At 38.7% G+C, this 17900-nt stretch overlaps 1 protein-coding gene across 2 annotated transcripts in view; it reads left to right on the top strand.

Annotated features, from left to right (window-relative positions):
- Window positions 1–17900, top strand: part of VWA8 (von Willebrand factor A domain containing 8) — a 258042-nt gene that overhangs the window by 142221 nt on the left and 97921 nt on the right. For both annotated transcript variants that reach the window (XM_025049015.1, XM_025049014.1), the window contains exons 27-35: window positions 2826–2934; window positions 4341–4479; window positions 7155–7354; window positions 10919–11029; window positions 12005–12069; window positions 12503–12628; window positions 13717–13826; window positions 14468–14622; window positions 17254–17446. In XM_025049015.1, coding sequence (XP_024904783.1) covers window positions 2826–2934; window positions 4341–4479; window positions 7155–7354; window positions 10919–11029; window positions 12005–12069; window positions 12503–12628; window positions 13717–13826; window positions 14468–14622; window positions 17254–17446 — 1208 coding nt within the window. The remainder of the gene's footprint in view (window positions 1–2825; window positions 2935–4340; window positions 4480–7154; window positions 7355–10918; window positions 11030–12004; window positions 12070–12502; window positions 12629–13716; window positions 13827–14467; window positions 14623–17253; window positions 17447–17900) is intronic.

Raw genomic sequence — 17900 nt, 5'->3', positions numbered from 1 at the left:
TCCTGCTAGGACTCTAAAAAAACAAGTGACAGAATCTTAAAACTATGGAAAATGCCATTGTTTCCATCAAATCACGTATTATAACTTCATTCTGGTCAGAGCTGGATGACATATTTTAATAATGGAACATAGGAACTTTTGCTAACTGGTTATTAGTTTAGAGTTACCCCAAATTAATGCTAATAATGCTTCAAATTCAAAACTTGCTCATGCGTCTAGTTTTAATACTCCCCTTTTCCCCGCCTACAGACTTATTGAAGGGGAGAGAGTTGGTAACCATCAGATTTTTCCACGGCTTATCGGGAGGGCTTAGTGGTGGAAAATAAATGAAGGGCTTTGGTTTATTTCAGCCGGCCAGCTGGGAGTACTCGCACAGGGAGTGCCTAGAAACAGTACTTCATGTCACCAAGGAGCTGGATGGAGTCAGTTTGACACTGCATTCTGCATATGTGCCTTCCAGTCGTAGCTGTGACTGCCCATCCATACATAGTATCTGGTTATGTGGCACTGAAACGGATTCTAAACTGGGGACCTGGAGGTGCTTCCGGTACTCTGCCAACCAGCTAGTGCTGTTTTCAGATAGAACCAGGAAGCCTGTACTTGCCATGACTATTATTTAGAATGAGTTGGCAAGTTCAAACCAGATTTCATGACTATCCCTGGAACTGTCCGTAAAAACTAGATGTGGGGTAAAGTTACTTTTTTCTCAAATGGATGAAGAGGTTTGGGGGGTGTTTTTTTTAGCATCTGTATGATATTTTTATGATTTTTAAAAGATACGTTAGATTCATTTTTTTAGGCTACATATCTACCTATCAACCGAGAATCGTTTTTTATTAAGCGATTCTCCATCCATTAAGAAACATTAAGAAATACAGTTAAATTTCAAGCCGTGTAACTGTTTCTGTCGTCTTCAAAGAATCGGGTGTATTTAGAGCTGCTTTTCATAAGCTTTAGTTAAGTTTTATACCTGTCCCTCAGGGCACCAATTCCATTGGTAGATGCAGAGATTTTCATTCTGATTATTTTATTTTCACTCCAGAGCACCAAGGTAATGAATACAAGACTCTTGACTCGACTACTGACACCCCGCGCCCCCCCACTCACTTCAGTGATCAGCAGAGACCCCCCCCCCAAGCTGTAAGGAACCTTGCAGATTTTCCTGTTGATTTCACAAAGGAAGCTATTAACACACAGAGGAATTAGCCGACTTTCCCCCGCTAAGTCCGCATAGCTACTTAATAAAAGAACTGGAATTAGAACCCAGGTCTCCCGCATTCTATTATGTCTTCTCTGCTAGAGGGAAACTAGGTGTGTCTCCTTCCTTAATTTTTTCCCTTTGATATTTGAGACCTAATCCTCCTTCACCAAGCTGCTGAAAGCAAACGGAGGACGCAGCACATTCCCTAAACAAGGAGAGAGAGATCCTAGTCTACGAGGTGTTTTGAAGATTTACCCTTTTGACGCAGAAGCGTGTCTTTACTTCGTGTAAAAGAGAGAACACAATAGTAAATGCCCTGACTCAGTGCCCTCCCTCCTCATTTGCAGTCGAAACGTGGAAAGAAGTGGGTGACCAATCAGAGTAAATTGTCCATGTACTGAAATGTATTTGAGATGACAGATCCAAAAGTACCTGCTTCCTTTTGAGAGATTTATATCAAATGACTTAAAAGAACTTTAATTTTTTAAATTTCTTTCCTTTCATGTTAAACATTAATATTTCAAAAGGCCAAAAAACACATTCTACGAGAATGCTTCTGTTATTTTATGCAAAAAAAAAAAGTGAGAGCCTTACATGGTTTTATTAAGCAAATGGAAATATTGTGTCAGACTACTCTTACTGAAAATAAAATGATTTCTAAATATAAATATGTGCTCTTTTAATAATCAGACTCATTCTAAGCATGCATTTCAATTTATAGCCACATGTTCACTATTTTCAAAGAACTCTGAATCATTTTTTTGCCTTAATTTATCATGGAGTAAGAACTTTATAATAAATTAAATGTCAAATGGCTCCTTTTTAAAGATTCATAGAAAAGAGAGTGCGATTAAAAAGCGAAGCCTTTCTTGGTTTTGTACTTAGCTTCGCCACACACGTTTTGGCAAGTCACTGTATTTAAAAGTCATTTTAAATAAAATGAATCTATACACAGAATAATTCCATTAGAAATCAGGAAAGGAGCTCCCTTGGCGGGTATAAATGACAAAGTGGTCTTGAGGGGGTTTCTGGGTGCGGACGATGCTGTTTCTTTAGGTTCTGCTTTGGGGTCTTGGTGTGTTTAGGACTCAGTGGCCCATTTGTGTGAACATTTCTGTATATATATTACATTTCGATTCGAAGTGAAAAAATTAAGGTGCTGAAATAGTCTATGAAATTCGCCTCCTACAACTTACAAACGTGCGGCTGGTACTGCCGTGTACTCTTCGTTATTGGATTCCAAATGTAAAAGAATATTATGAGAAAATCGTTGGATTGCACCGTTTTTTCCCCTAAATCTTTCCTATACTCTACTAGAAATTTCGATGTTAAATTACTAAGCATTTTACCAACTCAAGGAAAAAAAAACATAAACCGTAATGATAGTTGTCATTGAGGTAAAAACGGAATAAGACTTTACCTTCTGTGTTTCAGAAATGTGGAGCCCTTTCTTCTTAAAGTACATTCTAAGATGGCTTTATAGACTGTCTTTTAATAAAGTGAAAAAAGCTTCAGAGTAAAGCATTCTTCAAATTTATTTGTGTGGTCGATAAAAGATGGCTCTTTATGTTTTTCCTGTGACTCGCCAACAAGAAGCGTTTACCTTTCGCCTCATCCTCAACAGGTTGCCCCTGCCAGAGCAGACTTTCATGGGCCACTGGACAGTCGGTCAGTCAAGAAATGGAACGCAAAAGCTGCTGTGTCCAGCAGAAACTCATCATATAGACATAAAGGTGGATCTTATTACTTCTTCATTAAAATATTGAACGTTACAGATTTTTCCGTTTTCACTGGCGAAAATCCATACGAGCCCAGAAATGACTTGTTCTGATGTTGTTTTAGAATAGATTTAGCTTCTGCTCTCACTCTCAAGGCAGTCTGCCCTCTGAGGAACTCGATGTAGGTAATTGCTAATCACCAGTAGAATTACTAAGAACTAACGTGTATTTCAGGAGAATCAGATATCTTGTGTGTTATCCTAGGACAGTTACTCCATGATATTTGTCTTCATTTAAAAAGGCAAAGGAAAGGAATATCCATCACTAGTTGCAACTACTCAACTCTGCCATGGTGGCACCAAAGCAGCCTTAGACGATACAGTAACAAACGAGTGTGTCTGTTTGCCAGTTAAATGTTATTTCAGAAGCAGGCAGCGAGCCGGAGCTGACCGGTGGCCCATAGTTCCTCAGTGCCGGCAGGAGAGTGGAATCTGACCGCACATGTCAGTCAGAGGCTCCTTGGTGACGGTAGCTGCGGGAAGATGGCCACTACCCCTCTCTGCCTTCCGGATCTCATGCAAGTGCATTTGATTGGCAGAACCTAAAGAACATCCAGAACTCCTGCTCGAGGGAGCATGAGAAACGTAGTTGTTAGTCTTCCAGCTCCTGAGATGCACATTAGGCAGAAAGGGACCATGGGGGCCGCAATCGTCAATATCTAACCCTAACGTTTTTGATTAATTAAGGACTATAAAGCATATAAGTTATTGAAATGTTAAACGCCTCTAGATAGTCTTTCCAGGGTGTCATATCTAAGCACTCAGCAGTAATATCAGTAACATTATTAAATTACTTCCTCTGCCTATGTTTCTAGTGAATAATTTTTACCTTATGCGAAACACTCTACCTTTGACAATTAACAATAGTGGTAATCTACTACTAGTAGTTGTTTTTAATTTCAATTTGTCATTTTTTTACATTATCTTTCCAAGACCTAGGTTTAGCCATTACATTCTATATAATGATACAATAATCATTCTTTACTACGGCCCTGATTCATTAATTTACAAATTTTTCTCCTGATTTGGACAGCTCTGGGTCCCAATACTTGGGAATTCAAAAGTTGCTCTTAGCTGAGGAAGAAATGAAGCAATAAATCCTATGAGATTTTGCATCTGGTATATTTTATGAGTAAAAAGAACATTAAATGAGAAATTAAATAAGATAGCACATATGGAAGCATTTATAAATGCTAGTAGATGGTATTATTGTTATAAGACCACTCCAGTCAATAAAAAGAAAAGAGATACTTCGAGATATTGAATATTTGAATTTAAATTCTATATTTTGGAAGCTCTTTAGCTTTTCTACATTTTGGTAAGTACCCAAATTTCTTAACTTGGATAACTACTTTATTATAGGGTCCGGCACTTATGAACATACAGGAGTATCCAATAGAAAGACATGAAGGGAGATCTCAAACCTTTACTGAAGAATGTGCCTCCTGGAGATTGCCATTGGATGAAATCAACATAATCTGTGACATCGCTACATCACATGGTATGTCAGTTTATCCTTCTGATTTTTCTTTCCTAAACTGACTTTTTTTTTTTTAATTGGGATTAAAATAATCTCTAGACATCAGAAATCTATGACAGACTCGATAATTGTGTCATTCTTGGAGTGGATAGCAATTATATGTAATTTAGAACTAACTTCCTGTAACGATCTAACAAAACAGTGTTGCGGAACCCACATAAGCACCGCCAAGTTTGTGTGCACATGTCTGTTTCTCATTGCGATTGTAGCACAAAGTTAAACACACTCAAGCATGTGCTAAAAATAGAAGCGGAAAAGAAAAAAGAGAAACCTTGGGTATTTTGGCTGGGATTCCAGCTGGGCGATTGCATGAACCATGAAAGCTGGGCTACAGTGATTTGCAGTCATTAAACTTCTCGTCGTAAAGAATGACAAGGAAAGGATGTGAACTTTTGGCATCTGTATTTCTAGACCGTTGCCCTTACCTACTGATTCATGCAGTGTGCCCTGGTACCTTCTGGCAGAAGTTTCTCAATTAGTGGCAATTACTAAGGTGATATAAACAGAGACGAAGGCAACAGGAAAATGGAGAGTCTCTAACTGGACTAAGCTGGGGATCGTGTAGGCAAAAATTCCGAAGCAAGTTTTGTTCCTATGAGTCCTATAGATATAGCTTATCCCTAAAATCATCTGAGTCAAATAAAAATATGTGCTTTAAAAATATACGGTTCTTTGTAACAGATGGGTGCCCTTAAGATATTTTACACTCACGAGTAGAGAGTATGTACGGATTTTATGGATATAGTTTGAACTTTGGCCCTTGTTTCACATTTAGGCACTGGAAATAAGTGTGCTGCGACCATGGCCTGTGGCAGGTGTCACTAATCAGACGCAGGGCTCCTCACCCCACAGCCCTGGGCACGGCAGTCCAGGTACTGCCAGTCACTCAGCTCTGGCCCCTGAAGAGGAAGCTCTGTCGCTGTCCCTCATGTCGTTTGACCCTCTTCACTTGCAAACTAGGTTTTTTGTTATTTGTTTCTTTGGTTTTTACCTATTCTGTATTTGTAAGAGAAAAAGAGCATTTTCTTGGATTAGAATGAGATATACATAGACACACTAAGAGAGATAGATGATTGATAGATAGATAGATTAGACAGACAGACAGACAGACAGACAGACAGATAGATACACACATATACAGAGGGAGACAGAGCCAAAGACCAAACAGCGCTTAATTTCTGCAATAAGAGAGAACACTTAATAAGTTTATTAAGTACATTTCTGTTAATACTTTTACTATATTCCCTGGTGCTCTGTATTATGCACAAAGGTGCTCAATAAATTGGACTGATTTGTGCTGATAGGAGAAGCATTAAAAAGATTCTTAAATGATAAATTATGTGATTCTGTCTGATATTTGGAACTATAACACACATACACACAGTCTTCTAAATACCAGCTTCTTCTGCCCTTCCATTGACTTGTGTTTCTTATCAGCGTTAGCTTATTTATTTACGTTTCCTATACCTTTACATGTAATATTTGGTCTTTATTTGTAGACTTGGCATGCGTACGCACACGCGCGCACACACACACACACACACATATGTTCCATATTTTCCAGGATAGTCACAGATATCAATATCTCATTATCATATCTTGTGTCTTAATTTGGGGTTCAGAAAATATGATCACTGTCCACATAGATACCTGGATGAGGAGCGATGCTGATGGCATTTGTTGTACAGAAGCAGCTAATACCTTGCCTTAAAGCGCTCACAGATATCGATTATGGAAAACACGGCCCAGAGCCTGACTGTTCGAAGGGAGGCCGTCAAAACGACAGCACCGGCATTATGTGGGAGCTGGTTGGAAAGGCCGAATCTGAAATCCCACCCGGACCAGCTGAATCAGAATCTACCTTTTCATTAGATACTTAGTGATTCACATGCACTTAAAAGTTGACGAAGCAGTGAGACAATTCAGAAAATGGACCTAGTCAAGTCTTCAGTTGGACAAAACAGATCGAATTTTTTTATTGAGGTATAATTGACATATAACATATGACGTTCGGGTGTACAACATAATGAGTCCATATTTGTGTATATTATGAAGTGATCACTGCAATAAATCTAGTTAACAAATGTGACCATACATAGTTACAAATTGGTGTATTTGTGTGTATGATGAGAAGAAACAGAGATTTTATAATAAGAAATACTCAAAAGATAAAAGTTTGGAAACTAAGATCCATGAACTAAGAATTAAAAAATAGAATTATTTATAACAAGAAAGCTTAAAGATCTAGTAACTTTCCAGAAAACAGGAGATTAGCAGATGGAAGTTGTTGACCAGCTTTTGTCCATCTGAACCAACAACGAAACAAGAGAAAACAGACCTTTATTAAAGTGCAAAGTGAGGTTTCACACAAGGAAGAACTTCCTGTGTCGAGAAGTGTTAAATAGATAATGGTGTCCCTATGAGATGTCGTGGAATTTTGGGGAAAAAAATAGCTGTGGCCCCATCTGCATTTGGAGCAGGAACTCAGTTGTTTGTCATGGTCGTTTTCAGCCTAATCGATCCATCTACACATCAGCTGCCGAGTTCCAACTGTGCGACTCAGTTTTCAGTGGATCTCTTGACCAGTCAGAAAATCTGTTGCAGATGACAAAATGAACTCCTTTCTGTCATTTCAGAAAATGAAGAAAATACCCTCTACGTAGCTACGTGCAATCCTGTTTCCTTACACTTTATGGACACGGCTGGGAAAAGTGGCTACGTCGTGGACCTTTCTGACATCTTACCAAGAACGGCCAGAGGAGTTTGGCACCCATTTTTGACAGTGGCACCCCTGGGAAGTCCCCTCAAGGGCCAAGTGATTCTCCATGAACAGCAGGTAAACACCCCAGGCCAGTCACACGGAAGATTGTGCCCAGGGTAGCGTGTGAAGGAAAAGGCAGGAATGATTCGCAGCCTCTAACTGAAAATCGCTGTTCTCCTAACAGTCGGGGAGGGGGCTGGAGAGAGCGCCCGGGGTTGTCTGTGGTAAGTGCAGCGAAGAAGACGGGCTGATGTCTCCCCCTCTGCAGAGACCTCAGCATGACCTGTGAGTCCAGAAGTGCTTAGTCAGGCTTTCTCTACCTCGGTACTGCGGACATTTGGGGCTGGAAAAGTCTCTGTCGTGAAACCTCCTTTCTCTTTGAAAAGATAGACAACAAACAAGTAAACTAGCAAATACATATACCCAGTTCAGTGACGAGGCCTTGCCTTAATAATTATCATAAATTCTGAGTTAAAATTATTTTCCGATTTTCAGATGTTTCTTTCATTTTCACCTTCTCCTAGAAGCAGAGTGACGAATATCCAGATATCGCTTATAGAAGTTTGTTTCCAGCACATTGGAATAAGGGTTTTACTCTATAGATTTCCAACAAAATCTCGATGCTGTTGAATAGAATTCTATAGTCAGAAGAGTCTGTCCTAAAGAGAACATGATATCTTGGTGATTTTTAAGTCAATTAAATTTGGATAAAAATCTAAATTTGGTGTATTCAAATAGTCCTGCCGCATTTTCAGCCGTCAGATGAACTGTCAGATTTACACATACCGATTCTTTAAAAGATTTTTAGGCTCTCACCAAGTTATTCGGTACCGTTGCTGATTAATACTCTATTCACTTACAATGACTTTCTCGAAGGAAGGTATGTTCTTCGCTGTGAAGACGTGCATCTCTTCCATGGCTAGGGCTTTGCCTCCTGGCAGTCTCGTCTGTCACCTGACTGACCTGCCAGTTTTCCAGTGAGCCACCTCAGCGCCCTGAAGGTGCAGCCTATCTGAATTCTGCCAATACCGTGGTCTGAACCGCGTCCTTTTTCCCCACAGAGAGACTCGTAGCTGTCTGTCTTCTATTATGGCCCTGTTAGGACAGAAGGCCTCTTTTAAGTCCAAATAAACATCATGCAGTGGTAAAATTTAACAAATGATAAATAATTCTCATGCAAGAAAAAAAAATGAGCGCACTTCCATCAGTTCCTTCTTCCCCATTCTGCCCTAACTGAAAACAGAGCTGAAATATTGCAGAGAAGTCCTCCCATTAATTCATCTATCCCTTGTCTTTTAAAAAAGGAAGCTTTGCCATGGGCGCGTTTCCCCGCTTAGCTTAAGAAGTTGTTCAAAAAGTCCTGGCTAAAAAAAAATCTTAAGTGAGGAAAGGGGAATTTTGCCATCCCTAAAAATACAGCAACCCCCCCTCTCCGACCCCACCATGAGATTATTTATTACATCTGTACAAAGTTTAGAATTGCAGACTTTGGGACATCGAGGTCATCCAGAGGTTACTTTTCTCCCAGTCAAATACAAACATAATAAAATTGCTCATTTGCTTCTCCTCCCTGCCCCCGTTAAAGGAAGCCAAAGCCACAGCTCCATGTGCTCATGTGTGACGCAAAATTCTATTTTTAAACTCAGACAGAATATATCATTAGTCATTTACAGAAGGAAACCATTAACTTCTGAAAGGATGGAACAGCAGAACTCTTTCATGTTGCCAATTGCTTCTAAAACTAATTCTAAATACAGCAATGGCTGGAAATATATGTTTTCTGTCACTTAGGAAGATACAGTTTTGGTCCCTTAGACCAAGTTATGCGTATATAAGCATTAGACCCTAAAAAGGAAGAAAAATGCAAAACTGTACTAACTTATTTTTCTGCTTAATCGTATCTGTTTAATCATCTGCTTATTCTTTTGCTAATCATATTTGGGGATCAAACATTGTTTTTAGGACTTTCTTTTTGCTTAGAAAAGTTAACATTATCTCAGATTGCTTCAGAGCTAAGAATTCGTATTAATGTCCTACATATTTATATAAGAAAGAGAATCTCCTTTAAAAAACAAATTTAATCTAGACCGGAGACTATAAATAAGGCATCACTATCATTTTCAAACTTTCAAACGCCAGGAATAACACTTTTTGTATGAAATGTTAGTTTTAAAAAGAATATTTCTAACACAGTCTTAATGGACAGTTGTATATTATATAGACTAATGGATTCTAAGGGTGTGTTTGTGGAAAAACTTAAGCTTTTTCAGTATGCTGAGTAGAATTTTTTAATCTGGCCAAGATTGAGTATCTAGAATGAAGGAAACTATGTGATATGAATATCACTTTAACTCTTGAGCAGTTCAATAAAATTACCCAGGAAAATAAATTTGCGGTTCCTGATTTGCAAATGAATCATTAAGCTTTTTACATTTCTTTTTATTTCTCTCTAACCAAATTACCTAATCGAGGACGAGGGCCACAGTTAAGTCATCATTATATTCTCCTTTGTGCTTTAAATATCAGCTGCTCAGTCAATATTATGAGAGAAATGAATGAACATTTCATATTCTGTTTCCTGATTTTGCAAAGTACGTTCATTCTTTGGATGCTTTATGACTTAATTTTCTCCAAAGAAAGTTCTTAAAATGAAAAGTTTGTAAGGTTTAGGACAGCTAGAGAAGTCCCAATTTAAAACAAAAACCAGAAAGAAAAGAAATTGCATAACGGGGAGGCCTGACAAACAACTTCCTGATGCATTTCTGCAAACCTGTTAAAGGTCTTTAAACTTAAACTTAAAAAGCCAACTCTTTGCATCCCTTTAAAATATATCATCTTTTCTGGCTTTCTCAATTTTAAGCTCTTATCTCGTGTGTTTCTGTTCATTTCTTTTAATGCTTAAGGTTTATTTTTAAATTGTCTCTTCTTAAAAAAACTACACCTAATTACTAAGAGGTTATTACTTCATTTGCATAACCACGACTAACCATGCTGGAGAAATCTCTTGTTTTATTACTAGCGAGGTTCTCGAGGTCCTTGATATTTTCTTACTAACTCATCTTTACATCATGTATTTTCTGAATTGAACCTGGATTTGCGAAAAGAATTAATTTAATTATACTTATTTATTTTTAATTTAATTGTATACAACATAAAAGCGTTTTCAACAAAACATTCTTTAAGGGCAATTTCATAAAAGTAAATGGAACTTTTACAAAATTTACTGCCTTAATCGTATCATTACTATATAATAAAACAGAATCATGGTTAAGCTAGCCTATACTTAGAAGACATTTATGTTTTGGATTTATGTGATAAACCCATGAGTACAACTCCTGATTGCACCTACTTGAAAAACAAACGTTTTAGTTTATTAATTAAACTAGTAAATAAATTGCATGGTTTTAAGAGAAATTTATCATATAATTAGAAACATCTTCGTAAAACCATCTATTGCTTTACATTCTGTCTTAAGGAAAACCGTTTCGTGTCTTCACGGTGTCTCTTAAATAGCACAGTATCGCCATCTTCTCCTTGTTTTATCGCTATAACCGTTACTCTCAGGTTGCCGAGCCGCTTCGGCTTTTAAGGAAAGGATCAGATCTTGAGCAACTTGCCGTCTGTTCTCTTTACTTCTAGAGTAATACCATCCTACTGTTGGATACCACTGGCCGAGCCCTCCGTCTTCTTGTCCCTCTGTCAGAAGAGATGACGTCTAAGAAATCTTCGTGGTGGCACAAGGAAGACGCTGTAAGGAATACCCAAGCGGTCCAGCAAATTGCCGAGGACTTTCCATAGCTTCCTGAGCGTAAAGATGCACACCTGCCCGTCCCTGCCGTGCCTTCCGTTTATTATAATGCACAAGAGAATTCTCTTTTCGGGCACATGTAGATTTTAACACAAAACAAATAGACATTGGTGCATATCATTAAATACCAATAGCTTCTTTCCAAACTCACAAGAAGACTAGTCAGGACTGAATTCATGATAATAGAATATTATGATAAGCTATTTGAGTATGATGTTCTTAACAAATTTCTGGTCATGTAGTTGCTTTAACCTGTTTTGGATTTACATGATAAACCCATGAGTACAGCTCCTGATTGCACCTACTAGATAAATAAACATTTTAGTTTATTAATTAAAGTAAACTAGTAAATAAACATTTTAGCCCAACCCAAGAGGATTTATTCTGCCATTCAGAAAAAGGTAGTGGATATGGAATAAGGCTTACTCTTTGCTCTGCAGGATAGCGTACTTAGGTCTTAAACAACCACGGATGGGGGAAAACAAAAGATTTTTGAAATGTCATAAATGATCCAAATCTAAGAAGCAAAGTATTTTCTGTTTATGTTATGGTACAAATTCCGTTTTTTTGTTTTGTTTTGTTTTGTTTTTTTATTGATTGATTGATTGAAGAAAAGATTTTCCTTTTTTTTAAAGATTTCTGAAATCTTAAAAAAATTCCACAGTTTATCACCCGATAGTGTGTTTATTTCTAAACCGTATCTGGCACTACTTTTAACAGTTCTCAAGGTGTTTTAGTATGTGGCTCACAGCAAGATTTGAAATGTGTTTTAGTCCATGTCACCATGAGAGTCTGGGAATAGATGAGGAGGTAACTTCTCTGGGAATTTTACGTGGTGAAGACCTTGCAAGGCACAGCAGCTAAAGAGGCGTACTGTGTCTGACACATTTAATGTGAATGTTTTGTTTTGTCTTTAGGAAACTTATAAAATGTGTAAAGAATTTTCGCACAAAAACTGGCTAGTGTTCTACAAAGAAAACGGGTGAGCTCTTGATTGTAGAAAATGTAAACTGGGGACCCTTATTTGCCCATTCTATTTCCTCTTTTAACTTTACTTGTTTGTCATAAAACTAATGTAACCTAATTGTAAATGTTCTGTTATTAAAGTAACTCATCCCACACTGTAGAACATTGAAAAATAGACATAAGAAAAGGGTAGTCCTTTAATTAATTCTGTAATTCAGCCACTACTAGCATGGCAGTTATTACTTTTCATTATTTTCTATGCACACCCTTACGTAGCTTATAGTTTTGTATATCTTTTTTAACATTCTTAACATTTTTCTGTTATTATTTAGTCTTAGAAACATCCTTTTTTACGGTTGCGTGATATATCAGGAAACGATCGTGCCATGGTTACTCAGCCATTCTCCTCGCCACGTCCTTTCAGAGACAGTTTTCCTCTCCTTTTCCAGGAACAGCCTGACTGTGCTGGACGTTCTAGAAGGGCGAACTCATACCATCTCGCTTCCCATCAACCTCAAGACTGTGTTCCTTGTAGCAGAGGACAGATGGCTTCTGGTGGAGAGCCAGACAAACCGGTAGGCGGGTCCACGTCCGATCTCGTGGTATAGCTCAGCCTTACTCATCACTTCCCAGCGCCCTTACTGTTGTCCCTTCCGTGTCTGTCCCGTCACAATTTCCGAATGTGGCAGCATCTCGGTAAGTGAAAGCTGAAAGAAGCGGGGGGTAGAAAATTTAAATGAATTAAATAGCACGTCGCAGAGTAGTTATCACAGTGTTTCAGAGGATGACATCGCAATGAACAGTACAAACATCATGACTTTTTATGTAGGATCCATATTTCTTTGGGCTTGTGCCTCTCAGCACACTGAGAACTGTGTTCTTGCCAAACCAGAGATGCTTCAGAATAGACTTGCAGTTTACCCGCTCCTCAGAGGGCTCCAGTCTCCCGTCACAGAGCTGGCGCTTTTGTGTGACTTCACAGAATCCACCTCTTAGACATTTTTCGTTTTATCTTGTGCGCTCTTATTTGGTTATGTTTATGTTTGTGTTGCCTCCCCCACTGGGCTGTGCACTTCTCGATGAAAGGGACAGCAATGCTCTTGTGCACAGTAAATTTTGAGACCCTTCCTTCATGCATTTCAGCCACAAGCTGAACGCAGACTTTTTCTGCAACTCTGCTGACAAGCAGAGGTAGCTGCTGCAAAAGATTTCTGGCCGTTTCTACATCCCCGTTTCAGAAATCTTAAAAATAAGCACATCAAGGGGATTACAGTGGTGAGAGCGCCTTAGCTGGTCACAAATCAGAGGTCAGGCTCCCACTAACTGGCTGGTCAGCCGTATCAGCAGCAGCCTCCATGGTTATAGGGGTGTGTCTCCTTAGAGTTGTTTTTTTTCCATTTTTTTTTTACAGCCCTTCCTCTCATACAAAGTGTCAGATTTTTAGTTCATACTTATCACTGCATTGTTGTTCTGCACTGCTGTCTATACACAATGTTGAGACGTCGTTAATTCACGATGAAACTCTGGAACTGTGAATTCTATTTCTATTGTAAAGAAGGGGCTTGGGGACGGAAGGGGGTGAGGAACTGACTTTTTTCCTGGTCTGCCCCATGATTATGAGAAAAAGAAAACCATCTCGCTTAGGTGTTTTATTCGTTTACAGGAAATACCTCTTAACGACGCCCGCACACATGGAAGCTGAGGACAGCGGCGTCTGCCAGCTGTATGTGCTGCAGGAAGAGCCGCCTGCCGCAGGCTTCGGAGTCACACACGGTAACGCCGCTCGTCACGGTCACGGCGGTGCGGGGGCCGGGCTGTCTGTCGCGTGCGTCCTCGGGAGTCGCTCCCAGCAGTAACACCGACAGACGTTAAATTCGTACCGAAAGAGAAAACATGGTCTCCACTCTAGAAATAGGGAATGAGAAGCCACCATCTTCTAAGTTGTGGCCTTGAAACCGTTTAGCTGACAAATCAGAATCTTTGTATGCATTTAGGTTCCCACTCTTATTTTAGGGCAGATAACATCTTCTTTTTTTTTTTTTTACAGAGATCATCAGGATTTCTATTTAATTTATCACAGTTTTGGGCAGGGGGTAGGGGGGAGAATGAATAGTACTTATGAAAAAAATACAGGGCGCTAGTAATGATAATATTTATTGCTAATAAAATTTTGGATTCCGTAAATACTTTAAACCACTTTGAGAAGATGCCTCAATTGTAAAAATAAAAACAAAAACAAAAACAAAAAAAACTGAGTTTTCTCAGACAAAAGGCCATGAATGTAATTTAAAATGTTTTCTCTTCTTTAACTTGTGCTTTTCTGTTTGAGTTGGTAAGAATGAAATCTTATAACAATTAATTCCTGGGGCATTTTAGGGGCATGTGATATCTAATGTTTCTCTGACACTGTTCAGAAACAGATTTCAGCATACCTCATAAAATTTCAAGTGATCAACTATCATCCGAAAATCTAAGTTCAGCTGTGGGACAAAAGATTGCCTCTCCTAACCGGATTCTCTCAGATGAAAATAGTTATGCTACAGTCGTCATTGGTTTCCCGGATCTCATGGTAAGCCGCTGTTTTTTAAATTATTGAATAAATATTTTTCCCCTCAGTTCAGCCCATAATCTATAAGCCTATTTGAGGGGGTAATGAAAAATGTAATGATTTTTTTGAAAAACATTTCAGATCAACCTTCTGTTTTCCAAATCAATCATTAAAATAGGTGTTTTACCTATGTGGGTTCATTGCTATTTTTAAACTACTATTTAAAGACTGATGTAATTATATAATTTAGCAAGGGAAAAACCAGTGTTCTCCATACCTGGGGCTTCCTGTGACACACTTAAATGCTTAACCTGCTGATGGCGTTTTTATGCCATGCTGTCTGGATGTGTACGCAGTACTCTGTCAAGAGGAACAATTCGAGACTAATGTCTTCTAAAATTTGTTAAAGTGAAATATGTCAGCGTCTCGTTACTGTAAATTAAAATTTTCAACACTCACAAGCGTCAATTTACTTTCCATTGAGTTTTGCCCTATCTTCGCAGCATCCAGATTATACTGTAAATGCCGATGGGCTCAACTTAACTTGCTCTTAGACGCACCATATTCCCCTGATGGAAAATGAAACATAAAGGTTATTTCCATCCAAGTTGCAATCTAATAACCTGAGATGCAGTTCCATGTGTTTTGATTATACATTTAATTTTCATAATTTCCCTTGTAGCTTTTAGATGGACCGATAGAATTATTTAAAGATAAAAAATATTGGCTTTACTTTATAGTACACCAGTCTCACATACTTCAAAATTTTAATGTAATTAATAAATGATGAATACTTTAGGGTACTTCTGAAATCCAAAACCCAATGGACAGTATGTGCCTTAGGACTTTGCCATATGTCTTCCTAATTGTCACATAAAAAGCAGTTGCTATGGTATTATATAACTGAAAATGGAACATGTTAGAATACAGTCCCCACAGCAGTCTTGATTGAATGAAAGAGATGTTTAATATGCCTTCTGCCACGCTCGCGGCTGTCAGTAGAGAAAATACCGGAGCTATTTTTCTGAAGGTAGAAAACTATTTAAAAAAGTGATCTTCTGAGTTAAGAAATTAGCATAGAAATATAATGTGGCTGTAAGAAGATTAGAAAGTGAAAGCCGACTGGAAGGCACCGTTTGTATTAACCCTATAGAAGTCCTTGATAGCCCGGAGGACTCGTGGCCTTGTTAAATTAAAAGCTCTGGCCTCCGTATTTGGCATGGTGCCCACCACATAGGAGATGTTCAATGAATTCTTGTTTAATGAAGGATTAGAGTCAGGCTGCCTTTCAGCATTTTATGACAACAGTCATATTTTTAGGCCCCAGCACGATAGTAAGGCAGTGCATTATTCTAAACCTTTCATACATGATAAATCATTTTTACAACAATTCTACCAGTTTTACAGATGAAGAATCAGAAACAGAGAGGATACATCCCCTAGGCCACAAATATTAGGAGAATGGAGCTGGGTCTGAGCTCGAGCGTGACTGACCCTCAGATCATACCCTTTTGCTGCTGTCACACTGCCTTTCTGCTTTCGCGTGAATTTCTTTTGATTCTTCTTAAAACTATCGACAAAGAGGTATGTCACCTCTTATTAACTTTCCATAGCATTATCAGAGGAGCCTGAATTATATAAACTTACTAAAACTTTCTCACTCTAATACCAGATAGCTACGAAAAGCTACAGCAGATATCATCCTCGATGGTGAAACGTGAAAAGCATTTCTTTTAATATCAAGAATAAGACAAGAATTCCCACTGTCACCACCTCTATCAAACATCGACCTGAGCTCTTAGACGTGACCCATTAAAAAAAAAGATCAAGCAAATTTCATCAAAACTAAAAACTTCGGCTCTGTAAAAGACACTGTTAAGAGAATGAGAAGCAATCCACAGGCTGGCAGGAAATATTCCCAAACCACATTTCCAAAAAAGGGCTTGTGTCAGGAATATGTAAAAATTTCTTAAAATTCAAGAGTAAGAAAACCAATAATCTAATGTGAAAAATGGGCAAACGGTGGCCCATTTTTTGGTGTCGGAGGTCAGAGCCTGCGCAGGTGAGAAAGACAGGTGGCGGGGGACGGGTATCCACCAGGGATGGGAGTCAAGTCCCAGCAGGATGAAGACAGCATCCCCATGAAGGGGCAGCCTGGGGTGGCATGGAGGACCCACGGAAGTGACGGCCCGGCGCGGGCTGTCGGGCCTTACGCTAAGTAGACTAATCATGGTGATCACCTCACGTTAGACGCAGGTGTCGAGCCACTGCGCCGTACACCTGAAACTAACACGATGTTAAATTCTAATAAATACCGATGCTGTCTATTCCCTACGCCAGGTAGTGGACGCATTAGGTGTTTGGTTTATTTTTAAACTAACCGTATTGTTATATTTCTTCCTTTAAGTTCTAATTGATTTCAAGATTTAAAAAATTATGTTGTATGTTCACACTTGTCTGAAAATCGTGATCATTGATGAAGCAGCTATCTCCTGTGCCAAATTCGAAAGGTTAAGAAACAGTTTTATGTTCTTATACTTATGAAATGTGAGTTGACCACGGGCGTCTGCTTGAAAGGCTGCATCGTCACAGTCGTGCTAAATGCAGTTCAGAGCACTTCAGGGCTTTTATCTCCCTTTTGATTTTTTTCAGTCACCCAATGAGGTTTATTCTTGGAAAAGGCCGTCATCTTTGCATAAATCAAGGTTCACTGACACAGCATTCTATGGAAGAAAGAAAAACGGAACTCCGAAACAGAGCAATTGTGTGACCCTTTTAGATACTAACCAGATAGTCAGGATTTTGCCCCAAGGAGAAGTTCCTCTAAAGGATATCTACCCCAAAGGTAAGACACATACCAACTCTTAATTTACCAAGGTAGTTAAAGGTAGTTTGCTTTTGGAAGGGATACTTAATTTGTCATTATTATTGTATATTTATAAATATAAATAATTCTAATGGGGTCTGGTAGCTGTAAAGACCTATATGTGCTCAGAAAGTTGTCACTCAGCTTCTCGCACATGGTCGTAGCCATTGCTGTTAGAGCTCGTCATCATTTACACGATGTTTATACAGTAACTATACTCAGAACATGTCCCCTCGGACACTTTTAAAATCTCTAGAATATGAGGCATAAGAAATGGGGCCTGGGACTTATGCAGACGGACTCACTTGTTAATGTTCTCATAATCAGCTCATATTTATTACTACATGTTTTGTTTTGGGCTGCAACTTATGCTGAGTTTGTCTTCGCCAACAACGTGTTTAACACAGGTTCACTCAGGGCATTTCACAAGCCG

This window comes from Pteropus alecto, unplaced genomic scaffold, assembly GCF_000325575.1.
Source record: "Pteropus alecto unplaced genomic scaffold, ASM32557v1 scaffold35, whole genome shotgun sequence".
Taxonomy (NCBI): domain Eukaryota; kingdom Metazoa; phylum Chordata; class Mammalia; order Chiroptera; family Pteropodidae; genus Pteropus; species Pteropus alecto.
Note: the sequence above shows the minus strand (reverse complement) of the source record. Positions and strands in the feature narration are given on the sequence as shown.